The sequence below is a fragment of the Pan paniscus genome, chromosome 21, assembly GCF_029289425.2.
Source record: "Pan paniscus chromosome 21, NHGRI_mPanPan1-v2.0_pri, whole genome shotgun sequence".
In the NCBI taxonomy this organism is placed as follows: Eukaryota; Metazoa; Chordata; class Mammalia; order Primates; family Hominidae; genus Pan; species Pan paniscus.
In genome coordinates this window covers 55,288,297-55,316,246 of record NC_073270.2, presented here as the reverse complement: position 1 = coordinate 55,316,246, position 27,950 = coordinate 55,288,297, and the positions used below count along the sequence as shown (strand labels likewise).

The following is a 27,950-nucleotide window of genomic DNA, read 5'->3' as shown; positions in this document are numbered from 1 at the left end:
TCCTCCCACCTCAGCCTCCTGAGTAGCTGGAATTACAGGCGCACGCCACCATTCCTGGCTAATTTTTGTATTTTTAGTAGAGACGGGGTTTCACCATGTTGGCCAGGCTGGTCTTGAACTCCTGACCTCAAGTGATCCACCCATCTCAGCCTCCCAAAGTGCTGGGATTACAGGCGTGAGCCACTGAGCCCAGCCTTGCTTCATCTCTCTTTCTTTTCTTTTTTTTTTTTTTTGAGACAGAGTTTCATTCTTTTGCCCAGGCTGAAGTGCAGTGGCGCGATCAATCCCCACCCTTCTGGTTTCACATGATTTTCCGGCCTCAGCCTCCTGAGTAGCTGGGATTACAGGTGCCCACTACTACACCCAGCTAATTTTTGTATTTTTTAGTAGAGACGGGGTTTCACCATGTTGGCCAGGCTGGTCTCGAACTCCTGACCTCATGATCCTCCTGCCTCAGCCTCCCAAAGTGTTGGGATTACAGGCGTGAGCCACTGCAGCCGGCCTAGCATCATCTCTTTTATTAAGTGCCTACTGCATGCACTAGACACAAGATCTTCTTGAATTCGTCCAACCACCATGGGAGGGGGGCCTTGTCATCATCATCCTCTTGTACAGATGTACCAAGGCTCCAGGAGTAGAAAGCAGCCTATTCTAATTTAACTGGTACAAAGAACATTCAACGAAAAGGATTCTAAAAAGTTCAGAGATAAAGTATACATTAGTCAATTCTTGTTGCTTAAGATCTCAAAATCTCCATGACTTGTAACAACACGTACATTTTTCTTCTTCGGACCTCTGCAGGTCAGCTAGGGGTTCTCTACTTCAGGCTGCAGGTTGAGCTCAGGTTTGCCCTGTGGGTCATGGCTCAAGGCAGAAACCAAGGTCAAGTGGAAATATGTGATTCCTCGTGAAACCTCTGCTCAGAACTGGCAACTGGTCATTTCTTCATCCTCCACTGATCAAATTGAGTCACAGGCCCGAGTCCACCATCACTGAGTCAGGGAGTTACTATTCTCTGCCCATAGTGGGAGGCACCGCAACCCTGCAGCCAAGGGCGTGAATGTCTAATTCTGATATAGGGAGTGGGTAAAAATTGGAGACTATGATCTAATCTACTGCAGCACAGTTCCAGGGGTGGCTAATTAATTGTGTGACTTAGCAAAGATTCTCCTCAGGCTCCAAGGTGGCTGCCACAGCTCTGACCCAATCTCTGGCCACTCACACGCTACGCTGAGGTGTGGTGATAGCGTGACCAACCTTCCTGGTTTACCCAGGACCGAGAGGTTTCCCAGGATGTGGGGCTCTCAGTGCTAAAACTGGGAAAGTCTGGGCAAACCAGGATGCGTGGGTCACTTGACGTGTGTAGCAGATTATTTCTGAATGTTTGGGGGTAACTGGGGCAACATGTGAGTGTGTGTGTGAGAGTAGTGCATGTGTGTGTGTGAGTGTGTATGTATATGAGTGTATGTGTGGTGTTATTTCACAGCCCAAGACAGCAAACAACTAAACACTCAGTATGACACATCACCAACAGAAATGGTCATTTATTGGCTCCTAATTCCACGGAGGATGTCACACTGGGACAGGCCCCCAATCTGTGCTCATGTCGGCCTGGTCTTTGCCCCCTCTTTCAGGCTGCCCCCTAAAACTCTGTTGTCCTTCCTTAATTCTACAGAGAAATTTTGTTCAACATCCCAACTCCAAACCTATTTTGCATACCCCAAATGTTTAAACCACTGGCCCTTGGCACAACTAGACTGCAGGGCTAAAAATTTGGGGGCAGGTGTGTGCTGTTGGTCTATGCAGCGTTTTAAAATAATTGGAGCCATTATTTCTGGCTTCTCTTGAGTCTAAAGATCTGGCCACACTAGGCATGTATTTCTACGTGACTTTAGTTGGCTGGTACTGCCAGAAGCTGCTTCCTTTTGGATGGGGCAGCCCTCTCCAGTTTTCCACTGTTCCCATCCCTCCCTGTTGCCTTCCTGATATGACTGGCTCACTTCATTCATTTGCAATACTTGCTCGAAGACTTGAGTTTACCACTCTCTCTTTAGCAGCACAAAAACACCAGAAATGTTGCAGTTTGGGTCTCTCCTTCCCCTCCACCTCTCAACCTCATTTAGCTTCTATAAGTGGAAGAATTTATTCTTGCATTGTTCCAATTTTAGATGGCAGCTGTGCTTCCTTTTGTGGCTGCAGCAGCCATGAAAACACACCTCTCGGACCTCCCTTGGTGGAGTCTGATTGACAGATATGCCATGCTTCCCAGGGTTTGCTCCTAGCCAATCACTGGGGGAAGCAGACTTGTTCTTGGGAGACACAGGGCTCCTCAGGAGGCTCAAGGACAACCCGTTAGCCTTGAACTAACTTACTTACTTTCTTTTTCTTTTCGACAGAGTCGCTCTGTCACCCAGGCTGGAGTGCAGTGGTGCGGTCTCGGCTCACTGCAACCTCTGCCTCCTGGGTTCAAGCAATTCTCCTGCCTCAGCCTCCCAAGTAGCTGGGATTATAGGTGCCAGCCACCACGCCTGGCTAATTTTTTGTATTTTTAATAGAGACGGGGTTTTCACCTTGTTGCCCAGGCTGGTCTTGAACTTCTGACCTCAAGTGATCCACCCACCTCAGCCTCCCAAAGTGCTGGGATTACAGACATGAGCCACTGTGCCCGGCCAGACTTGACCTTTCTAAGAATGCACTGCAGCCCACGGTCCCTTCTTTCCTCTGTCCCTTCCTTCTATTTGTCCTCCTTTCTGTCCCTTTCTCCCAGCCCTCTCTGGCTCCCTCTTCATTTTACTCCCTGGCACTCCCTCAATAAGCCTTTAGTATATCTCATCTCATCTTGGCTCTCCTGGAGGACCTGCTCATAACAGATTTGGAAAAATCAAAAGGTAGAGAAAGAGAGGGCTTCCAGGCAGGTAAACAGCATGAGCAAAGGCGTGGAGGTGGGAAGGCCCAGGGTGTGTTTGCAGCACCAGGGAGTAAGTTAGCTTGTCCTAAGAAGCCATCAAATTCCCATGCTCTAGCTTATCAAAGGAAGTACTACGCGACCTTGGGTGAAGTGACTCTTTCTGGACCTTGATTCCACCATCTGCGAATTCGGAATAATTTTACTACCCATTTTATAGGTTCTTTGTGGGGAATAAATAAATTATTATGAAAAAGTGTTTCAGATGGCTTAAGTTACTAACTAAAGTTAGAACTATTGTTACAAAAAAATATTTAAAACTGCCCCTCTCTGTTGGGACTGGTTTTTAGCCTTGAAGAAGGCAATACACATAATATTTTCCTTTCCGGACACAGTTTATTTGTAGCCTTTAGGATGCAGACATGAATCAGACCTGATCCTTGGAAGAGAGAAAGCAGGGGTGTAGGGTAGAAGGGCTCCCTTTCCCAGGCAAAATTCCCTGTGTTCTAATTGGGTTGGGTCTTGACATTACTCTCACAACCCCACAGTGGCCATGGAAGAGAGCAGAGGCTTGGTGAGATGGGAGAGTTGCCTAGATGCCTTGTTTCTACTGGACAGTGAACATCTGAGCACACTGAGGCTCCTACAGGGAAATGTCTGGATGTTCGTCCCTGGGAGAATAAATATTCCCGGGGGTCCAGTTTCCCTTCCCCAGAGGAGCTTCCCTTCCCCAGAGGAGGGCTTAGATGGCACACTTGGAAGCTCTCTCGGTGGTTCCCTGCTATCACCACTACCAGCAACATGCCCATTGCACAAGTAAAGTAGTTGAGGCTCACAGATTAAGCGACTTGCTTAGGTTTATATGGAAAGCAAAACTTGCTTTTCAAATTCTTGCGTATTCCAGCCCTTTTGCCATGGGCTAGAGGGGTCTTCCTTGGGATGGTCTTCCCTCATCTTCATTCCGAGGCCATATCAGCTCTGTCCTCAGGAGGGTCCTTTCAGTCCTCCCGGGGCAGGGGAATTCTGAATTTCTGCTATTTTTCAAGGCCTGCCTGTTCCTCCAAGATGCCATAGCCAGAGGGTTGGATGTCCTGTCAGCCTGATAAACATAGAAAGCTTACACAGTAAGCAAAGTAAAAATAATAAAACAAAGCAACACTTTTGAATTCTCGCATGGGCCAGTCCTGCAGAGGTGCTCCGGATGCATCATTGCCTCATTTGGTCCTCCCTTCAGCCATATCTAGAAGGCGTCTCAGTTGGGAATGTCTTTGGCTGCATGTATTAGAAAAATCTGCCTCATGGTGTCCTAGCACAGACGTGTGGTTAGCTCATTAAATGAGAAATCTATAGGCAGGTGGTTCCAGGGATGGTGATTCCGCAGCTCTGGTTTGGGGCTCTGCAGTTTTCTTGGCCTTCCCTCATAACACTACAGCCCCCCTCAGCTCCCCCACTAATCACATTCCCACACAATTGCCCCCAAAGCAGAAGAGAAGGCAAATAGGAAGGAAACACATTTTTCTAGAAGCCCGCAACAGATATCTGGAAGGTGCCCACCTCAGGACAAATCACTAGCAAAGGTGGATTTCCTGGACCAGCTCAGACCCATGGCGGGTCATTCTCTGGGAAGGGGGCCTGGCCACCTTCCTAAACATATGCCGACTGCTGAACAAATCCAGGAAGAACCAGAGGCTCCCATTCATCTCCCTTTGGTGTGTGAGCAGCTGCCTCTCCTTCCCTGGGAGGATTTTGTCTATGGGTCGAGAAGGGAAGAGAGTATCTGGAAGAGATATTTGTATTGAGGTGATATTGGTCTGCACTGAAGCCAGGGGTAGGGAGTAGAAGAACTAATAGTTATTGAGCACCTATTGTATACCAGACCCTGTGCTGGGTGATTTCATTCTCTTTTCATTTAATTCAGTTCTCAAAGCAGCCCCATGAGGAAGGAACTGTTCTTCCCATTTTTCAGATGGGAAAATTGAGACCAAGCCTGATCACAGATAATGGAGAGGAGCGGAACTGGTATAAGCGCTAATTGCGGTTAACTTTCCCTGATGCTCATGGTGTGACAGGCACTCACATAGGTGTGCCCCGTGGACTAGGTCGTTTGTTCCTGACCTCAACTCCATGAGGTTCTCTTTTCCCCATTCTGTCAGTGAGGAACCTCAGCTTAGGGAGGTGGAGCAGTCTGCCTGGGGTCACAAAGCTGAGGATCGGCCAAGCCCAGCTGTGAACCCCACTGCTAGCAGACAGCCCTTTGGAGCTCCCCAAATTTGGAGAAAATCCTCTGGACCCATTCTATGGCCTTCTTGGGATTGTTGGCTTCTCTGGCAGATAAGCTGGAAAAATAAACAAGAGGATCAGAAAACTCCTTTTGCCTCCTGCTGTTCTGAATCTGCTGAGGCCACAAGGGGGTCATCCAGCTGCCTCGACAGCCAACATTAAGCAGGCAAATGAATGAATCTTGAGTATGATAGCAAGACATGTGAAGTACTGCCAGAAAAAAAAAACTATCAAAAAAACAAACAAACAAAAATCAGTAAGAGGAGATGACTGTTTTAGACCAAGTGGCCAAAGACAGCTTCTCTGCAGTGACAGCTGAGCAGAGACAGAGGGACCGGGGACATGGTGGAAAGAGCAGGCTGTGCGAAGAATGCTCTGAACAGAGGGAACAGCACGTGCAAAGGCCCTGCAGTGGGACCTCTAGGGAAAGATGGGGAGATCAGTGTGCCTGGAGCAGAGTGGGTGAGGGAGAGAGTCGGGGGCATGGGGTCAGGGAGGTAAAGGTGAGAAGGGGCGGATCATGCTGGTTCTCGAAGGGCCTTGTCAGGACCCTGGCTGATAAGGATGGAAGCCAGGAGACCAGGAGGAGCAACAGCTTCTCCAGAGCTCTGCTGGGACTATGGAATGAAACGTGCCTAAGCTCACCCGGCACTGAACGGATGGATACAGGACTAGAACAAGACCTCCTGGGTCTTACCTCCAGGTTCAGCCCATGGTTTCATAAAACTTAGTGTGCCAAGCACTCAACAGTTTGTGATTCCTTTTAGTGTCAGGCTCTCATCACTTCCTCACAACGGCCCCAGAGGTAAGCACAACTCTGCCCTCCCTGTTTCCAGATAATGAGGTGAGCTCAGAGAGGTTGAGCTACCTGCCCAAGGCTTCCCAGGGTGGGAATGGGGATGGTGGGGGCAGGGGCGTGGAGTGAGGCTGGATTGACCCCCAGTTCTCATCAGCACCCTGGGGTGGTACCTTGCAGAGCCGCGGGCACAGGGGGCTGGCACCCCAAGCACCAGGTAGCGATGACAATAGCCACCACATCCGGAGGCCCTAACGTGCACCAGGTAGAGGGTGCATACTTCACGGGCACTATCTGTCCCCAAAGCAGGTGAGGATGAGGGGACTCCCTGAGACACCCTTGTACCCCCTGCCCAGTAGTTACTGAAGATACTATAGGGTGCGATATAATCCAGACCAGCCCTCCCAGCCCAGACCACAGAATGGAAAACTCCAGGTCCCCAGCATGCCTGGGGTGGGGGATGAGGTGAGGAGGAGCCTTGGGGGGTTTCCTCTGTCTAGGTGGAATGTGGAATATGGTGGGAAAGCTCCTCCTGACCCCCTTACACTCCTCCTCCATGTTCGTCCCCTCTCACCACATTTTCTCCTCCCACTGTGCCCCCTCCTCCCCATACCTTCTTGGCTGTTTCCCCATTGTCCCTCCGTCTTCCCACATTCCCTCCTCTTCCCTTCCCCAAAAGTCCTCTCCCATCTTCCCCATCCCTCTTCCCTCCCCACATATAATCTCTCCCTTCCTGTACATCCTCTCCCTCTCCCCTCCCTTCCATCACCCCCCAGTCCACCACATCCCACTCAGTCCCCCATCTATCTCCTTTCCCCTTGATCACTCCCCAGCCCACCACATCCTTTCCGCCCCCTCCCCCTTCCCCTCCTTCTCCCCTCCCCTCCCTCCCACATTTTCCATCCAGGCCTGAGCTGCGGGGAGCAGGGGTTCTCCCAGAGCGCCCCGGGCCGACCCCTGCGGACCTCGGAGGGCCCCATCCCCCACCCCCCCCCACCCCTCCCCAAAGCGGGCTGGGGTGGGCGGAGTGGGAGGGGCGCGGCGGGTGGGGGCGGGGAACTTTACCTGGGAGTGGGCCAGGCCGCCAGCCCCGCCAGCCCCGCCAGCCCCGCCAGCCCCGCGATGGCTTGGGCCGCGCTCCTCGGCCTCCTGGCCGCACTGTTGCTGCTGCTGCTACTGAGCCGCCGCCGCACGCGGTGAGTGTCCTGCTCCGCTCGGCCCCGCCAGACAAAGGGGGCGGCTCCCGCCCGGGCTGCAGCCCAAGGGTCTCGGAGCCCGCGGCCGGCCCGGCCCGAGTCCCGCTCCAGTATCCCGGGCAAGGCGAGACCCTCGGAGGCGGGAGTCCCGGGGCCCCGCACCTGGGTGAGGGGGCCAGGCAGTGCTCCCCTGCCAAGAAGGTGCAAGGTGGGAAGGTGCGGGGTCCGGTAGGTCCCCCGGGGCGAATCGCCCACCGCGACAAGTCCGAGTCTGGCCCTTAGCGCGGCGGCAGGGACCTAGGAGGGGGTTTCAGGTGAGGGCCGAGGGTTTGGGGGTGGGGAGCCGTGCGGGGACAGCCTCTGCGTGGCCCGGGTGGAAGAAGCGCTCTCCACTCTCCAGCCTCTGCCTGCACCCGGCACCCACCTACGCGCTGTCAAACCCTGCCTTGCTTTCGGCAGTCCTATAGGGGTAGCCTCGCTCCTCAACCCATTACACAGATGGGAGTGTTGAGCCAGCGGAGTGTAGAGCCCCTGGGGGATGTCTTGATCATGCCCTGGAACCACCCATCCCGGGATTCCCCGTCTGGAAGAGGGGGGTCGGTGGGCTTAGTAATTTCATTTGCCAGGGAGAAACTGAGGCCTATGAAGTCTCTCCCTTCCCCTGAGGTCCCACAGCCTGGACAGAACGGAGCCAGGGTCAGATGTCACAGCCTCCTGGTCCCAAAGGTTTTCCAGCTCCATTGAGCATCTGTGATTTAGGAGAAAAAGTAAAGACAGCTTCAAATCAAGGAGATAGCTGTAGCTCTCCTTTTCATAAAATATTTTTTAAGTTAACTTGAATTGCATAAGGAATAGCTGAATACATTCGACTTAACACAAATATTTATCCTGTTATAGGTAAGACCGAAGCCCCTTAACCCTCCCCCAGCCCCTGAAGTCTAGTCCTCTCTCCCTCTCTGGGCCTCTCCTGTTGCTCAGTCTGGGTAGAACCTTCCATATTTAAAAATATATACTTTTTATTTTAGACTAGTTTGGGATTTACAGAAAGTTGCAAAGATAGTACAAAAAGTTCCTGTATTTCTCTCACCCCGTTTTCCCTATTGTTAACATCTTACATTGTTATGGGACATTTGTCGCCACTAAAAACCAACACTGGTCCGTTAGTCTTAACTAAACTTCAGACTTCACGGGATTTTATCCAGTTTCCCATTATGTCCTCTTTTGTTCCAGGATCCGGCCCCAAGTTACCACATTGCCTTTAGTTTTCATACCTCCTCAGTCTCCCAGATGTTTTAAAAATTACTCTTACATAAAAATTACTCTTACATACATAGACATGAGCTTGTAGCTAATACAGAGCCACGTAAGAGAGAGTTAGTTTACATTCGTGTCTGAAAATTCCGGAAACCTTGGGAACTTTTTGATTTTTAAACAATATGGTAGTTGAATTTTCAAACAATAAGCTCACTGTATTTTTCTTCAACCTCCAGACATCTTTTCAGCTGAAATTTACAACTGTGTAGTCAATCATTTGCCTTAAAACAAGAAAAGAAAAAGACAGTGAATAAATGTCTCAGGGAAGAAATGAATTATTTTTCCTGTCAGGCTTTCTCAATACACTGTATAGAAATGTTTTCAGACATTATGTTGCTTGCTCTTTTCACTCCAGATTTTAGTTTTGACATCTGTTCTTTTTGCTACAAGCAGATCTTTTTGCTACAAGGAGATCGAATCCATTCTTTTGATCCTCTCTGGAGTCTTCCATCATGTGAATACGTTATGGCCTCTTTTTTTGTTTGTTTGTTTGTTTGTTTGAGATGGATCTTCCCTCTTGTTGCCCAGGCTGGAGTGCAATGGCACGATCTCGGCTCACCGCAACCTCTGCTTCCCGGGTTCAAGTGATTCTCCTGCCTCAGCCTCCCCAGTAGCTGGGATTACAGGCATGTGCCACCATGCCCAGCTAATTTTTGTATTTTTAGTAGAGACAGGATTTCTCCATGTTGGCCAGGCTGGTCTCGAACTCCTGACCTCAGGTGATCTGCCCGCCTCGGCCTCCCAAGGTGCTGAGATTACAGGCGTGAGTCACCGCGCCCTGCTGAGCCTTTGATTTTTATACCTGTGGGCACCTTGGAAGGGTCAACAGTGGGTAGTGGGGAGAAGTGTGGGAATGAGGGTCACTGGCAGCTTGAGGGTAGGTGCATGGACCCTGGGGACCCCAGTTTAGATCCCCAATCTCACTTTCTCCTTCCAGCTCAGCTAGGGACACTCTGGTTATCTCCATTTTACAGAGGAGGAAACAGGCTCAGAAAGGCTAAGCAACTTGCTCAAGGTCTGTCTGGATTAAAACTCTGGGCTATAAGAATTTTTAGCTTTTACTTTTAGTGATAGGATCTCACATTGTGGCCCAGGCTGGAGTGCAGTGTACAATTATAGCTTACTGGAGCCTTGAACTCCTGGGCTCAGGTGATCCTCTCATCTTAGCCTCCTGAGTAGCTGGGACTACAGGTGTGTGCCACCATGCCCAGTTAATTTTAAAAATTTTGTAGAGATGGCATCTTGCTATGTTGTCCAGGATGGTCTCAAACTCAGCTCAAGCGATCCTCCCACCGCAGCCTCCCAAAGTGCTGGAATTACCGGTGTGAACCACCACGCCTGGCTTTGCAAGAATTTTTAATTCACAGGAAGAATGAATTCTCATTCTTCCCACACATTATACTGGTAATCTGAACACTCAAAAGTCTTAGAACCATGTGACTTTTAGATACTAAGAGATGCAACTACAAGCAAAAAATTCTTAAGGACAATGGCCGGGAGGGCGGATCACGAGGTCAGGAGATCGAGACCATTCTGGCTAACACGGTGAAACCTCATCGCTGCTAAAAAAAAAAAAAAATACAAAAATAATTAGCCGGGCGTGGTGGCAGGCGCCTGTAGTCTCAGCTACTCAGGAGACTGAGGCAGGAGAATGGCGTGAAGCCGGGAGATGGAGGTTGCAGTGAGCTGAGATCCTGCCACTGCACTCCAGCCTGGGCGACAGAGCGACTCCGTCTCAAAAAAAAAAAAAAAAAAGGGGCAAACAAGTGAAACAAGTGGGTGACCCTGATGCCGTCTGAATGGTGATCCAGTTTGGGTTAAAATAAGCAAGGCTCTCCAGCTCCCTTGTCTCATTTCTTTATCCTGACCAAGCCTTGAGGTAATTTCCATCACCCTTATCATACAGCTGAGGTTTAAAAAGATGAAGTGACTTTCCCAAGGTCATACAAAAATTATACTCCACATCTAGGCCCCTCCAAAATTCATGCTTATCCCAGTAAGACACCACTACTTCTGGGAGTGAGCAACTCCGTCTTTACCTTTAGAATTTAATTTAAAACTTTTAAATTAGGAAACATTTCAACTATACAGAAAAAGAAAAAGAATACGGTAAGAAGCCCCATGTACCCATACCTTGATTTGACAGTCATTAACATTGTTTAAAAAATATTAGACATAGGCTGGGCACGGTGGCTCACGCCTATAATTCCAGCACTTTGGGAGGCTGAGGCGGGCCGATCACGAGGTCAAGAGATCGAGACCATCCTGGCTAACACGATAAAACCCCGTCTCTACTAAAAATACAGAAAATTAGCCGGGCGTGGTGGCAGGCACCTGTAGTCCCAGCTACTCAGGAGGCTGAGGCAGGAGAATGGCATGAACCCAGGAGGCGGAGCTTGCAGTGAGCGGAGCTTGCGCCATTGCACTCCAGCCTGGGCAACAGAGCGAGACTCCATCTCAAAAAAAAAAAAAAAATTGGATATCATGATATTCCACTCTTGAATATTTCAGAATGCATATAAAACTGACAACTACAATTCTATTTTCTTGCCCGAGAATATAAAAAGATAATTCTTAATGTCATGTAGTTCCCAGTTCAAATTCAAATTTCTGCAATTACAGCAAGAATTTTCAAGCCCCATTCAGTGAACATGAGGGTGGTGAGCTGAGAGTTAGGAGTATGGCTTGTGGGCCCCTTGAAACTAATTGATTTGCCTTGTGAGTATCAGAAGCATTCTTCCTGCTTCCCAGGCCTCAGTTTATCTGTACTTCGAGGTGGCTCATGGAGGTGGTCTCTCAAGCCCCAGCCATATCACCAGGCTACTGCATCTCTTCCTTTGGGCTTGTGTGACCACCACAGGGAGCACTGAGAGAGATCTCTTGGTTGGGAGGCTCCTTTTCTGGGGGTCCGGAAGGCATAGTGGCATTAAGCGAGGGTCCCTGTGGCCCAGTGGCTGGTCTGGGCCCTTGCAGGACGCAGAATTTGTAGGCACAAATAAATCTGTCTCATTGTAACATGCACTGACCAGAGGTCACCCAACAGTGGTCCGTGACTGGATTCAGCCCTGGATGGGCTGGGTTTGTGCTGTGTGGGACAAGGGGAGAAAATTGGGGGATTCCATACACAAAAATCTAGATTTCCAACTTCTTCTGAAAAATGGGAAGACCTAGCAATACTTTCCTGGGACTCAGTGGTAGCACCCTCTCTAAACCTTGCCACAGTCCCCACTACTCCCTATTGCCTCTCCAGCATGCAGCTTCTCTAGTTACCACTGTACTTCCTCTGCTGTTTTTTCCTGTGTTGAGAAATAATTCTGTGAATTTGTGTCTATTTCAAAAACCAGAAAACAAAAACTAGGGCAAGGCCACGTGCTTTTTCTGCACAGTGGTAGCAGTGCAGGGCAGGTATGGAAGAGCATCTGGGAAACCCTGTTAATGGCAGACTGAAAACCCTGGAGGCCTGTGGGTGAGCCCTGGGGGAAGAATGGGTTAAGCAGGTTAAACAGAATTTGGGGTTGCTCCAGCTCAGCTGTGCAACTAAGCCCCCTTTTGTTCCCCATCAAATCCTCCCAGAGCTTAAGGCCCTGCATTGAGTTGAAATGATTGAACAGAGAGGTTGGGCAGTCTACCCAACATTGCACAGCTGAACCATGCCAGCCTCTGCTCTGGACAATCTAGAAGATGGACTCTGTGTCAAGTGCTTAACCTGCACTGGCTTTCTTAACCCTCTCAGCAACTCTGGGAGGCAGGTGCTGCCCATTGAGCACCGACTGCATACATGATTCATTCAGACCAGCCACTGTTCTGAGTGCTGGAGTGAACAACACGCCCTCCCTTCATGGCTCTTCCATCTAGTGAAGATGCGATACGTCAGGGGGCATGGAGGCGGGTGACATCCCATCCTTGACTCCTTTCCCTGGTTCACAAAGGGTCAAGTGGGAGAGAGATCCAGGGCAGGCGACAGGGGTCAGTGAGTGAGGAATAGGCCGTTTTTAGAGGAACCCATGGGATGGGGCTCCGGTCGGGAATCAGAAAAGATGCCTTGGGATCTGACCCAGGGTGGGCAGGAAACCGGCTGTGTGGGCAGGAGCCGGGGATGGAAAGGTCAGGGCCCACCGCCCTGCCCACCAGGGCCTGGCAGTACCTAAAAAAAAGTGAGAGTGTCCGTGGGTGGGGCTAGAGCCCACAGTCCCCAAAACAGAGCCTCCTTCGCCCCCGCTGGCTGCAGGCTGAGTCACCCTGGAATGTGGCCACGGCCTGAGTTGGATTGAGGGCCCAAGGCTGGAGGAGCCAACATCAGGGGTCAGGCGCCTGGGCTCCGGGCTTCCTGCCTTTGTCTGCGCCTCCTTGGGACTTTTCTGGGGAAAGAGGAAAGCTGCCAGGAATAACACCTGGCTCGCTGGGGAGCTCCGGCCACAGCCAGGAGAAAGGCAGGGAAAGAAAGCCTGCTCCCGCCTGCAAAGATGTTTTAGGAGAAAATTTCAGGGCCTGCATTTGAGTAGGTCTCTGGAATATCTCTGCAAAATGGAGGTGAAAATGCCCACTTAGGGTGACTGGGGGCCAGGGTAGTGTCAAGAGGGTGGGCACTGCAGCCAGATCTGTCTGGATTAGAAACCCAAGTCCTCTATGTTGGACCCTCTGGCATGTGACTTAGCCCTCTGCACCTCAGTTTCCTCCTCTGTAAAATGGGCCTGGCAGTAATAATTGCTTCCTCATAAGGTTAGGGGGAGGATTCATTGAGTCACTGGGATAAAGTCCTCAGTGTGGTGTCTCCCACACCATCAGGGTTCATTAAATGTTAGCCATTATTTCCAAACAAGGAAACGTTTGGAAAATGCCAAGTATAGCTCCTGATGTGTAGTTGGCACTAGGTAAATGGTGCCCAGGAATCTTACTGCTCCTGCTTCTCAGCTGCTCCCCAGCTACTAGGTGCCAGGTGCTCTGTAACTCCTCTCGTCCTTGGCACAGCCCAATGCAGTCAGTAGCATTATTGCTTCCATTTTACAGATGAGGAAATAGAGGCATGAAGAAGCTAAGTCACACAGCCAGCAAGAAGCGTGGCTGGGATTTGAAGCCAGGAAGTATGGTGCTAAAGTTTGGGCTCATGATGACCATGCCCTCCTGCCTCTTATGCAAAAATCACTGCTTCTGGGTCCAGTCTGCCAGGCTCTGACCTGGGCCGGAAGGGGGCTGCCATGAACCAGTTATTCCAAGGCTACTTGGGCAGCACGACATGTGGAGACTTCAGGAGAAGTGGCCTTAGCCCAGGGGCTCACAAAAAGATGAGGCGCAAGGAAAGGCCCTGCACCTCCTTGGACTCACAGAGCTCAAATTTGCAAGTCTCCTCTTTGACTAGAGAAGCCGGGATGGGCTGGGGAGAGGAGGGAATGGTTGGGACAGGCACTTCCTAGGCCCTCAAATTTCATCTTTGGTTCTGCTCCCATCTTTCCCAGCCTTGGCCCTCAAATCTGGCCATTTGCTCCTGTCCACCACCTGTCCCACCCTTTGGGTTATACTGGGGGCAGCCAGGTAGAGGGAAAAAGGGAGCAGGAGACAGGGGCAGAGGGAGGTAGAGAGGGAGGGGGAAAGGAGGAAGAGAAGTGGCTGCTTCCCTGAACTGCTGGGTGTGGAACAAAAGGCCCTGTGCTGAAAGTGGGAGACTCAGATGTGACGTCTGGCCCCCCGGGAACCACGGCCATTGCTTCCACCACATTGCTCTCCTGGGGGGGTCACGGTAGTTCCCTGACACATCTCCTTCCTTCCTCTTGTCTTTGTCTGGTATGACCCTTTAAAGGTGTGGTCACATCACTTACTGGCTCCTGCTGGAAACCCTCCAGTGGATCCCTGCCACACGTGGCACAGGAGCCGGACTCCTACCTTGGCCTTGGCCCTCGTGGTCCACAAAGTCATCTCCAGCATCATCGCCTACGTCTCGCCCCCACATTCTCCACTCCAGCCACGCTGGCTCCTGCTGTCTTGAAAACCTCACCGAGCATGCTCCCACCCCAGTACCTTTGCACTTGCTGTTGCCTCTGCCTGTAACACTCTTCTCCCTGCCCCTCCCAGAGCACTCCCTTCACATCCTTCTGGTCTTTACTCACGTGGCATCTCCTGAGGAGGCCCTCCTTGACCACCTTCTGTAAACTAACCCCCCTCACTGTCTCACACCACCCTGTTTTCTTTTTTCTTTAATGGAATATAATTCATATCCCATTAAGTTCACCCTTTTGGGCTGGGCATAGTGGCTCATGCCTGTAATCCCAGCACTATGGGAGGCTGAGACAGGGAGTGCTTGAGCCCAAGAGTTAAGATCAACCTAGGCAACACATCAAGACCCTGTCTCTATAAAAAAATAGAAAAACAAAGTCAGGTGTGATGGCATGTGCCTATACATAGTGCCAGCTACTCGGGAGGCTGAGGCTGGAGGATTGCGTGAGTCCAAACGTTTCAGGTTATAGTCAACTATGATCATGCCACGGCCCTCCAGCTCCCCTTTTAAAGTGTATAATTCGGCCGGGCATGGTGGCTCACGCCTGTAATCCCAGCACTTTGGGAGGCTGAGGCAGATGGATCACAAGGTCAGGAGTTCAAGACCAGCCTGGCCAAGATGGTGAAACCCATCTCTACTAAAAATACAAAAAATTGGCCGGGCGTGGTGGCGGGTGCCTGTAATCCCAGCTACTCGGCAGGCTGAGGCAGAGAATTGCTTGAACCCGGGAGGTGCAGGTTGCAGTGAGCCAAGTTCGCACCATTGCACTCCAGCCTTGGCGACAGACCAAGACTCCGTCTCGAAAAAAAAAAAAAAGTGTATAATTCAATAGTTTCTAGTATATCCACCGGGTTGTGCAATCATCACCATCATCTAATTCCAGAATATTTTCATCACCCCTAAAAGAAACCATGTACCCATTAGCAGTCACTCCCCATTTCCCCCTCCTCCAGCCCCGGGCAACCGCTAATGTACTTTCTGTCTCTATTGATTTCCCAATTCTGGACAGTTCATATAAATGAATTAATACAATATGTGGCCTTTTGTGTCTGGCTTCTTTCACTGGGCTTAATGTTTTTAAGGTTCACTCACATCGTAGCATGAATCAGTACTTCATTCCTTTTTGTGGCTGAGTAACGTTTCGTGGCATTGATACACCACATTCTGTTTATCCGTTCGTCACTCAACGAACACTTGAGTTGCTTTCACTTTTCAGCTATTACGAATAATGCTGCTGTCACCCGAAAGCGGTCCTGATCCAGACCCCAAGAGAGGGTTCTTGGATCTCAGGCAAGAAATAATTTAGAGTGAGTTCACAGAGTAACGTGAAAGCAAGTTTATTAAGAAGGTAAAGGAACGAAAGAGTGGCCACACCATAGACAGACCAGGGCGTTTCCGAAGGCAAGAGGAGGAATGTGTCTGCCTTAGTTACAATTCTTCTTGTTTATATAGAAGATAAAAATCATGGGAGAGGTGTGCTCTTCTACCACAAGGGCTGGGGACAAAGGATTGTTACCTAACAATCTTCCATAAGAATCTATATTATTATCTTTAAAGCAAAACTTATTCTTAAACTAAGAAGGCTTTTGTTCATAAAATATCGGGACATCAGGGTGTTTCCTGGATCTGTTAAGTCTTGGGTCTGTTGGGTAAGCATTATTTAACGTGTTCCCTTGATCGTAAACATCCTGCGCTTAAGAATGCCTAGCTTCCTGGCCCAGCATGGTGGTTCACGCCTCTAATCCCAGCACTTGGTGAAGCGGAGGCAGGTGGATCACCTGAGATCAGGAGTTCGAGACCAGCCTGACCAACATGATGAAATCCTGTCTCTACTAAAAATACAAAAGTAGCCGGGCATGGTTGTTCATTCCTGTAATCCCAGCTACTTGGGAGGCTGAGGCAGGAGAATCACTTGAACCTGGGAGGCGGAGGTTGCAGTGAGCTGAGATCGCGCCATTGCACTCCAGCCTGGGCAATAAGAGCAAAACTCCATCTCAAAAAAAAAAAAAAAATTGCCTAACTTCTTCTTGGGATTGCAGCCCAGCAGGTCTCAGCCTCATTTTACCCAGCTCCTATTCAACATGGAGTCACTCTGGTTTGAACACCTCTGACACTGCTTACGAATAATAGTGTATACATTTGTATAAGATCCAACGTTTTCAATTCTTTGGGGTACATTGCTGGGTCTTGTAGTAAGTCTATGCTTGACGTTTTGAGGAACTGCCAGACTGCATTCCAAAGCAGCTGCACGATTTTACATTCCCACCAGCAATGTATGAGGGTTCTCACTTCTCCACATCCTTGCTAACACATATTTTCTTCCCTTTTTTGGTGGTGGGAACAGGGTCTCGTTCTCTTGCTTAGGTTGTAGTCCAGTGGCACAGTCACAGCTCATTATAGCTTCCACCTCCCAGGCTCAAGTGATCCCCCAAACTCAGCCTCCTGAGTAGCTGGGACTACAGGTGCACACCACCACACCTGGCTAATTTTTGTATTTTTTGTAGAGACAGGGTCTCACCATGTTGCCCAGGCTGGTCTCAAACTCCTAGGATCAAGAGATCCTCCCACTTTGGCCTCCCAGAGTGTTGGGATTATAGGCATGAGACACCATGCCCAGCCTTATTTTCCTTTTTTAAAATTTTTGTTTTTATTATGGCCATCCTGGTGGGTGAAGTGGTACCTGTAAACCAAAAAGTGTCTGAGACAGGTCTCAATCAATTTAGATGTTTCTTTTTCCAAGGTTAAGGACATGCCCAGTAGAGAGGTCTGTGCCTTTCTCCAAAGACGACTTTGAGGGTTTCAATACTTAAAGGGGGGAAAGGTGGGCTGTAAGAGAAAGAGGGAAGGTATGGTAATCCACATGTCACAAGAGAAAAGGAGCGGGTAGGGCGATAGTCAATGATGTATTTCTCTCATGCACAGTAAATCAGCACTTTACATAAAACAAGGTGATCATAGAGTAGCTGCCTATGGAGATACTGAAACTTTTATCTGTAGCTATCTGCTTAGGAACAGTAGGAAAGGCAGCTTCTTGCATGACTCAGCTTTCAGTTTAATTTTTTCCTCATGGCAGAGTGAATTGGTGTCCTGAGTTTTTATTTTCCTTTCTCCCCGGTTTTCTTTTCTCCCTGGTTTTCTTTTCTTTTCTTCTTTTTTTTTTCTTTTCTTTCTTCCTACATGTTTTTTGCTCTGCAGCCTCAACCTTCCAGACTCAAGCGATCTTCCTGTCTCAGCCTCCCTAGTAGCTGGGACTACAGGCATGTGCTACCATGCTGGGCTAATTTTTTTAATTTTTAGTAGAGACGGGGTCTCACTCTGTTTCCCAGGCTGGTCTTGAACTCCTAGGCTCAAGTGATCCTCCTGTCTCAGCCTCCCAAAGTGCTGGGATTACAGGCATGAACCACCATGTATGCCTGCCCCCCTTTTCTATTTAAGATCTTTTGGAGAAAGCATTTTAGAAGAAAATGAATCTCCGGTCTCAGGTTTTGTCTGATCTCTCATGTCTAGGATGGTTTATTTCTAGACGAATAGGTCCCACATTGTTAGGAAAGCTCAGTTTTAGTAGGTTGTGAAGTCTCACATCGCACAAAGAAAATAAGAGAGAAAGAAAACAGGAAAAAAGGAGGAAATAAGCAGATAAACAAAAAAGAAAGAACGAACCTGGAAAACTGATAGAGGCCATATTACTCTCAAGTCCATATATCAGTAGGCAGGTATGAAAATGATTTATGCATATAAAGAGATTGCTTTTATTTTCTTCCAAAGTTTAAGTTCAGTTTATAGGGCTTTATGAAAAGCACAGCTTAACTTTTAGTGATTTCACATCAGGAAAAATGAGGGGAGGAAAAAAAAAGAAGGGAAAACATTGAAAACATTCTTTTGGAGACTTGTAGCCAGGAGAATTTTTAGAATTCAGTCCAAATTGTAGAAAATAATAAAAATGGAAAAACATTAGACAAGTCTAGACTCTAATAACAGGTGTACTATAGTTAATTTTGAAACATGACTTTTCTCTCTCCAATTCCCCAATTTTATTAAAGACAAAATCATAGTAGGACCAACTGATTTGTAAAATAAGTTTTAGTTCTATTATACTTGGCTTGATTATTTTCATAAAATGCAGCAAGACTGATCATTTGCCATGTGAGCTCTCTCTTTTTAAAATTGGCTTTGCTGGAAGCTTTTCCATAAGGAATCTAAGTTTAGACCTTTTTAAAAGCCTCACACCCAGCCAAGGATTTAGCTGTGCCTGCAGATACCTGTATGAATTGAGTGAATTCAGAAAGTGACATTCTTTGCTTTCCACAGGTCAGGACCCTGTAAACGATAGGGTATATGAAGCCAGTTTTTCCAAGGTGCTTTTATTAGCTCTATAGTTCAGCCTTATTTTCTCAAAGTAGTCTGAAAATATGTCATTCCAGTTAAAGCCTTGGTAAAATAACCAGTGTCTCCAATTATGCCCTGTTATAAAAGAAAAAAGATACTTATGCAAATAACTACATTGCCATAAATTAAGAATACTCACAAATAGTTTCCAAGTTTTGGAAAAAATAGGTAAAGAGAAAGAAATTCTGTTTTAAATTTTTCTCATGAGAGTATACTTTACTGAATTGTTAAAAGCTATAAATAGCTTAAAAGAAGAGAAAGTTTTCTTGACTCTGTAAAACAAAACAAAAAGAATCAACAAATGTTTTAAACAAAAACTCATAAAAGATTATTTCAATCTCCTGTTAGTTCAGTTCATGCAATTAACTCCTGTTCTGCTCAAGATTGGATTAGCAATCCTCATGAATACATCAGTTCTCCATGACAGTCCTGGAAGTTTTTCTCTCTATTCCAATGGCACAATCTCTAAGGTTGCCAGAAGCCCATATTTAAGAGTACCCCTCAGAGTTCTATAGCTGATTATAAATCACCTATAAAAAGATCAAACTAAAACAACTGTGGATGACAAAAGTCTTAGAACAGCCATAGTTAAAGACATAATTGACAAGGAAATTTGGTTACTTCTGTGGTATTCAATAGTTTTACATAATAATCATAATTACTACTGATGATGTATACTAAGTCATATCAGAATCACAGGAACCTCATACAATTTTGGAATGCATACTCATTTATATAAGCAACTCATTTATATAAATATAATCCAAAGAAGATTAAACACCATTTCATATTTGACAATGCTTCCTGTATGATTTTATTTTACCAAATAAGCCAAATATGTCTCTTTTGGACTTCAGAGGACCTAATGCCAAAAAATTAATGAGGTCAAAAGGACTGAATTGACTATTTTATTTTGGAAAGTTTGTCAAATATAGAAAGTTTAAAACACTTGACATCACAAGATAGAATCACAGGTTATTGTAAAATAAGTCATTCATTTAGCCAAATGTATAACTCAGAGATTTCAGAAAAAAGGCAAAAACCTTTATTCTTTTTTTTTTCAAGACACTCTCACTTTGTCGCCCAGGTTGGAGTGCAGTGGTGCAATCTTGGCTCACTGCAACCTCCACCTCCCAGGTTCGAGCAATTCTTGCGCCTCAGACTCCCGACTAGCTGGGATTATAGGCACCTGCCACCACACCCAGCCAATTTTTTTGTATTTTTAGTAGAAACGGGGTTTCACCATGTTGGCCAGGCTGGTCTTGAACTCCTGACCTCAAGTGATCCACCCGCTTCAGCTTCCCAAAGTGCTGGGATTACAGGCATGAGCCACCACACCTGGCCTAAAAACCTTTATTCTTTGAGAGAGGAGACTTAATTTTCCAAATAATAAGCTCTAATAAAGACAGCATGAGGCCAATTAAATCCTGTTTCTCAAATCTTATAAACAAATCTATTAAATTTTAATCATCTTGACCCTAAGATGTAATTTCCATAAACCATTTTCTAAACTTTTATAATTTTTTAAAGGGTGGGATAATGCTTCAAGAAAACCTTGCTAATCTGATACAGGAGCCCAGATGCTGGTCTTGCATCAGTGTGCCTTTGATGTTAATGTTTAATTAATAGAGAAACTCTGAACTAATTTAATCTCTCAGAATCAGCCCTTACAATGTCATATGCCCACCTCTTCCATGATAGTCCCTGGGCCTAGAGAGGTTGAATAGTTTTCATTTCTGGCTCCATGTCTCACAAATGCAGCTTATTTTGAATGTCATCTCCTCCTAGGTCTGAAGATGATGCTTTAACTGCTGTCAGTGTTTAAGATTTAGCAGGACTCAGTGTCCTTTTTAGACCCAGCAGTCAAAGCCCTGTAACTAAGCAGCACCAGGACTTTAAAAACATTACAGAAAGTTACATGGATGTAATAACCTTCATTAAAAATTTTTTTATATCAGCTTTCCTAGGCAAATCAAAACACAGAACAATTTAGACATATTAAGAAATGCCAGGAGCACAGAATGTTATATTGGATGAAAACATTTCCTTTAGACCTTTATGATAAAGCATTTTTAGCATCAGGCTACAACAGTTAGGACCTGAGGGAAAAAATTTATATGAGCTGACAAAAATGTTGATGGAGAGAATTATTCTCTCAGTCCTTCTCAAAGAGGAGAGAAAGCTGAAAATAGCAAGATGCAATAAAAGTTGAACTTTTGAGTTAAAAAAATTAAAATCTCATGTAATGTTATTAACAGTAAAACAACACCTTAAGAAAATTTTGTTCTAACCAATTCTTTAGTGTATTAGTGCATTTTTAATATCAAAACCCAATCTCTAGAAAGACTATTATAAATAATTTCCTTTTAATTATAGTCAACTTGATCACATAAAATTTTTTTCATAAGTTCTCTTTTTATAAACCTTATTATGACTTACACAGACCATTTACAACATGCTTCCTGTTTTATCCTAAACATCTCTCTTTCGTAAATGATCAATCATTTTATTTTAGGACAAAAAATTTTTACAGGATTCTTTCCATATACAATTATTTTTCTTTTAACCTTTCTTGCCAAAGATACCCCTTTATAATTTTCTTTACATGTCTCTTATTTACTTATTCTTTTTACCTTGTTTAATAAACAACCTTTGAATTAGACAAAACTATTTCCTTTTAATAAGAACACTTTTTTAAGAAAAATGTTTTTCTGTAACTTTTTAAGGAAAAATTGGAAATGACCCAGACATTTAATGGGTATCTATTATTTAATTTAATATCACTTTAGATTCTGAATTATATGACATTTATTTATAAGCATTTATTTCATTACATTTACCTAATTAATTTTTTTAAATAGTTTACCTAGATTACTTATGAAAACTGTGATAGTCACTATTTAAAGTTATTTCCCTGTTAATCATTTTTATAGCTGTGAATTGCAGATGTTTACTTAAGTAAGAACCTTAAAGTTAAATACATGTGTGTTTTTTGTTTATTTGCCAATAACCCAGGATTTAACTGTTTTCATTAAATGAACAATATTAAATGCCTTATTTATCAAAAAGTTACACAATGATAATTCTCTTTTGGGCTGGATTTATAGCTTCATAATCCTTATGCCAAATTTTGTCACCTTATAATATCTAGCAGAGATAAATATATAACCCCTTGACTAATAAATATAAAACAATAATGTATATTGACAATTCTGAAACCATTTCTAATTTTATTTTACCAATAATTTTAAAACCAGCTTATTTGTTAAAGATTTACTTAAGTCATGTGAGCTTGAAAAACCATTTGGGCTTAAAGTTTCTATTTTTCTGATAAAGTATTTGATTTTTTCTTTAAGCCAATTTATTAGACCTCTTATGTATTTTTTTGTAGTGAAACATTATATACAGGACATATAAATACATAGACATATTAGACAGGCAGCAGTAGATCTGATAAGATTCATAAGACCCCTTTTTTTCTCCTATTATAAAGCTCCTGGCTTTTCTTAATATGTCTAAGTTGTTTTATGTTTTTATTTGCCTAGGAAAGCTGATATAAAACAATTTTAAATAAAAGTTATTACATCCATGTAACTTTCTGTATCGTTTTTAAGTCCTGGTGCTGTTAAGTTATAGGTGTTTGACTCCTGGGTCTAAAAAAGACAACTATCTTAGACTTCCAATTTCTTGATAACCTGTTTCATTACCCTCGGCAATTGTCAGCCAAACTTGCGTACTAAAGGAACAACTCTTGGGTGAAAATCAGATAGGGAAATGTATATCTCTAAAGAGAGAGAGAGACAGAGAGAGAGAGAGAAAGAAAGAAAGAGGGAGAGAGAGACTTGGTGTGTTAGAGGGAGATTAAAAATGGATGCCAAGCCACAAGCCAAACATAAAATTATAGAAATCTACTGTAGGATTTTATGAGGAGACAAACTTTATTTAGATAGGTAGTTTTAAATTTAGTCTCTGTCTTTTAACTGGACCTCTGAGCTCTGGGCAGAGTCCACACTGAATCCTGGGTCTCCAAAAGGAGAGAGATATCATGAGACTAAGCCATGTAATGCTTTTACAGTGCACTTTGTTACAAAAGCATTTCTCTAAGTGTTTTAACCACTCCCTCTCTTAAACACACAAGAGTAGTTCCTGCAGTAATAGCTATTTTAGTTAATAAAAAAAAAAGAAATCAGATAACGCAATACAAAAACAATCAGTTTAAAATCTGAGAGGAACTTGTCTTTTTACACTCTTAGGGTTTCATAAGGAAAAACAGAGGTTTCTCCCCAGAAGGAGTCTGGCACCTTCTCTGTTTTCTTTAAGGAATCCCAGGCTGTTAGAAATTATTTTAGGTCCCTTATGCAGCAGAGGGCGGCAAGAGGAAGGAGAGACAGGCAGAAGTAAATGGAGAAAACAGAATTCAGTCGACTGGGAAGAAAAAATCTTTTTCTCAAAAAACAAGAACCTAGGAGAGAAAAAAGAAAGCATAAAGGCATACACACACACACACACACACACACACACACACACACACACACACATACAAACACATACACACACATACACACATACACACACACACATACATAAACACTGCTGACAAAAAGAGTTAAACTCTGTAAAATATTTGAGGAGATTTATTCTGAGCCAAATATGAGTGACCATGGCCTACGACACAGCCTCAGGAGATCCTGATGACATGTGCCCAACGTGGCCAAGGCACAGCTTGGTTTGTACATTTTAGGGAGACAGGAGATATCAAATACATTGACAATATACATTGGTCCAGTCCAGAAAGACAGGACAACTTGATGTGGGGGGTGCTTCCAGGTTATAGGTGGATTTTAAAACTTTCTGATTGGCAATTGGTTGCAAGAGTTATTGTCAATAGAAATAAATGTCTGGGTTATAATAAGAGGTTGTGAAGACCAAAGTTTTCTCATGCAGATGAAGCCTCCAGGTAGCAGGCTTCAGAGCGAATAGATGTAAAGGTTTCTTATCAGACTTAAGGTCTGTGTTGATATGAATGCTGGAGGGTATAATGAGTCATGTCTGACCCCCACTTCCCACCACAGCCTGAACCAGTCTTTCAGGTTAAATTTTATTTTATTTTTTTTTTGAGATGGAGTCTTGCTTTGTCGCCCAGGCTGGAGTGCAATGGAGCAATCTCAGCTCACTGCAACCTCCTCCTCCTGGGTTCAAGCGATTCTCCTGCCTCAGCCTCCCGAGTAACTGGGACTACAGGCGTGCACCACCACCATGCCTGGCTAATTTTTGTATTTTCAGTAGAGATGACGTTTCACCATGATGGCCGGGCCGGTCTTCAGCTCCTGGCCTCAAGTGATCCACCTGCCTTGGCCTCCCAAAGTGCTGGGATTACAGGCGTCAGCCACTGTGCCTGGCCTGCACTTTACCATCTACAAAGCAGGAAAAAAACTTCAAACTTGCCTTCCTTGTTGGAAGTGAGTTGAAACTCCAGAATGGAGTTACCTGCTCTCCACCGTCATGGAAGCAGGAAAACTTGCCTTCCTTGTTGGAAGCAAGTAATACTCCAGAAAAGGAGTTGTACAGCAAAATAAAACTTAGCTTTCAAATTGTAGCTGTCTTAGATCTCAAATTTTCAGAGATTCGGGATTCTCTGCAGCGGGGAGCTCCCAGCCCTACTGGTTTGACCAATGAAGACAGATACCAAGCTGTTACCAAACACCAACAGGAGATTTGTCAAAGGCCAGGGCCACCTCCATGGAGTCCCTTCATGGTCGCCAATTTGTAAACTAAAAAGTATCTAAGCTAGGTCTCAATCAATTTAGATGTTTATTTTACCAAGGTTAAGGACAATGCCAGGGAGAAGAAAAACCACAGAATCACAGAAACAGTCTGTGGTCTGTGCCTTTCTTCAAAGATGACTCTGAGGGTTTCAGTATTTAAAGGGGGGAAAAGTGGGCTGGAGGGGAAAGAGGGAGGGAGTGGTCATCCACATGTTACAAGAGAAAAGGAGCAGGTGAGGCAATAGTCCCCGAGTGCTCCATTCAGATTACCTCCCCGACTGCTCCATTCAAAAACACACGCTGCAACCTACACTCTTTATGCCCTTCCTTGCCTTATCAAATGGTGACAAGTGCCATGGCTTCTGTAGGCGACCTGGTGAGCCTCCCCTGGACCTGGGCAGCATCCCTTGGTTGGGCTATGCCTTGGACTTTGGAAAAGATGCCGCCAGCTTCCTCACGAGGATGAAGGAGAAGCACGGTGACATCTTTACTGTAAGTGCCTCTTGTGCCTCGGGAGGGATGGGGATGAGCAGCTGGGCCTCATATCTGGTTTCTGTTGATTCCTTCAACATATGTCCCTATGCCAACCCCCCCCACCCCACCATCCAGCATCCATCTGAGTGGTCGAGCCAACTTTCTATCCAGCTGCCTGTCCAGCTGCACACTCAACGCTGACCTAACATCATCCCTTCAGTCTCCCTCTTGCTATTCCCAGCGTGGAGTTATGCAGTCACTCAATATCTATCCAATACTTGTATATCCATGCAGCTGACCTCCATCTATCCATTCCATTTCCATCCGTTCAACATCCATCTTCCCATCCCATTCTTCTGCCTGTCCACCTGGTGTCTACTACACATCCTTCCATCCTTATATCTACTCAGCATTCATTCGTCAACCTCCGTCTATCCACTCACCCATCAGTTTTTCCATAGATTCACCCGACATCTGTCAATTCATTTATCTATCTTCTATCCCTTCATGTGTCTGCCCAGATCTACTCAGAGTTCTTCCACTCATGGATCCAACGTTCATCCAACTTTCATCTGTACACAGTTGGCCCCCTGTATCCATGGGTGGGTTCCATATCTCTGGATTCAACCAGCCATGAATTGAAAATATTTGGGGGAAAATGTGTTGGTACTAAACTTTTTAAGACTTTTTTGTTGTAATTCTTCCCTAAAAATATAGTTTAACAACTATTTATTTAGCATTTACATTGTGTTAGGTATTATAAGTAATCTAGAGATGACTTAAAGTATATGGGAGGATGCATGTAGGTTATTTGCAAATATTATGCCATTTTAAATCAAGGACTTGAGCATCCATAGATTTTGGTATCTGCAGGAGGTCCTGGAACCAATCCTCCATGGATACTGAGGGATAACTGGTCAGTTTCCACCAACTTTCATTTTTCTGTTTATCTACGCATCTTTCTGTTCATCTGCCACTATCCACCCAACACTCAGCTATATTCAGTATTCAATGTCTCTCCACTGGATATACATCTATTTATATCTCATCCATCCATCCTTACAACATCTATTCAAATGACCACCACCCACCCACCTTCCATGTATCCTTCCAACTTCCATCCAATCAACATTCATCCTTCACTTTACCCAGTATCTACCTAGCATTCTCTCATCCATGTACCCAACATTTATTGGTACATTTGGTTTCCAACCAGCCTCTAGCTGCCCTTCCATCCATCTTTCCATCCAACATAGATTCATTGATCTATCCTTCCATTTATCCATCTATCTAACATTCTATCCACAAGTATTTACCCAGCAATTTCCTTCCTTCCTTCCTTCCTCCCTTCCTTCCTTCCATTCATTTATCCATTCACCAATCCATCCATCTGCCCATTTACTCTTCTACAATCCACCCACTGGAATTTACCCAACAGCATCCATCCATCCATCCATCTATTCATCCATGTATCCATTCATTCTTCCTTCCATCCATCCATCCATTCTTTCATCCATCCGTCCATCCACCCATCCATTCATCCATCTACTTCTCCATCCATCCTTCCTTCCACCCATCCATCCATCCATTCTTCCATCCATCCATCCATTCATCCATCCATCCATCCATCCATCCATCCATCCATCCATCCATTCTTCCATCCATCCATCCATCCATCCATCCATCCAACCATCCATCCATCCATCCATCCATCCATCCATGATGTGCACAGGATCCATCTGCCGCCTTCTCTCCTGGCTACTGGAGATATGGCAATAACCAAGATAATCATGGCAGGTGCTTAAGAGTGAGGTGGTAGAGAACACAGTCTTTGATTTTAAAAAGGTTCAATATTCCCAAATTCCAGTCCTAGCCCTGCCACTTCTCAGCTATGAGATCTTGGGCACATTTCATCTCCTTTCTAAGCCTCACTTTTTCAGCTATAAATGGGTGAGTGATGGTCCCTACCTCACAGGGTGGTAGGTGGTAGTGAGGCATAGATAAGAGAACATAGTGTGTTACTGTCCAGTGGGGCAGTGCCTGGCACATAGTAAGGCCCTGACCACTGAGAGCGGCTGCTGTTCACAGTGACACTCCTCACTCTATCCCTGGCAACTTCCCACAGATACTGGTTGGGGGCAGGTATGTCACCGTTCTCCTGGACCCACACTCCTACGACGCGGTGGTGTGGGAGCCTCGCAACAGGCTCGACTTCCATGCCTATGCCATCTTCCTCATGGAGAGGATTTTTGATGTGCAGCTTCCACATTACAGCCCCAGTGATGAAAAGGCCAGGATGAAACCGTGAGTGGCTGGAGATGGCACCTGTGGGAGGGCCAGGGTGGGCGACTCATTTCTACTCATGTGGCCCAAGTTATTCTTGGTTCCAAAGCAAGTGTTCAGTAAAGACATTTTGTCTTGAGAACACAAACAGAAACAAAACAAAAAACAACCCAAAAGAATTGGGTGGAAGAAGCACTCTTTGTCTCTCATCTCTGGCGGTTTTTGTTTGTTTGTTTGTTTGTTTGTTTGGAGGCAGCCCTGATTTTAGTAGGAGGAGACCAGGGTTTGGGTCAGCCACACCTAAATTCAAATCCCAGCCCCATCACTCCCTAGCTTTGTGACTTTGGACAAACCTCTTTCCCTCTCTGAGCCTCTGTTTCCTCCTCTGTAAAATGAAGGAGAGAGGTGGAATGATGAATATTTCTGAGTCCATACTCTGCCAGACAGCATGCATTATCTCATTAGTCTTCACAACAATGCTGGAGGCTAAGTAACTTACAGCCCCATTTCATAGATGCAGCCACTGGATCTCAGAGAAGTGACTTGTCTCAGGCCACAAAGC

At 45.7% G+C, this 27,950-nt stretch overlaps 1 protein-coding gene and 1 long non-coding RNA gene across 2 annotated transcripts in view; one reads left to right on the top strand and one right to left on the bottom strand.

Moving 5' to 3' along the window:
- Positions 1-1,529: 1,529 nt before the first annotated feature.
- On the bottom strand, positions 1,530-7,598 carry LOC134729684 (uncharacterized). Its single transcript, XR_010110974.1, has 2 exons — positions 7,047-7,598; positions 1,530-4,004 (listed from the first exon to the last, which is right to left on the bottom strand). It is a non-coding gene; the product is annotated as an uncharacterized LOC134729684 (long non-coding RNA).
- Positions 7,031-27,950, top strand: part of PTGIS (prostaglandin I2 synthase) — a 64,452-nt gene continuing 43,532 nt past the window's right edge. Inside the window, exons 1-3 of the mRNA XM_034947711.3 lie at positions 7,031-7,177; positions 25,000-25,123; positions 27,231-27,409. Coding sequence (XP_034803602.1) covers positions 7,104-7,177; positions 25,000-25,123; positions 27,231-27,409 — 377 coding nt within the window. The 5' untranslated portion in view covers positions 7,031-7,103. The remainder of the gene's footprint in view (positions 7,178-24,999; positions 25,124-27,230; positions 27,410-27,950) is intronic.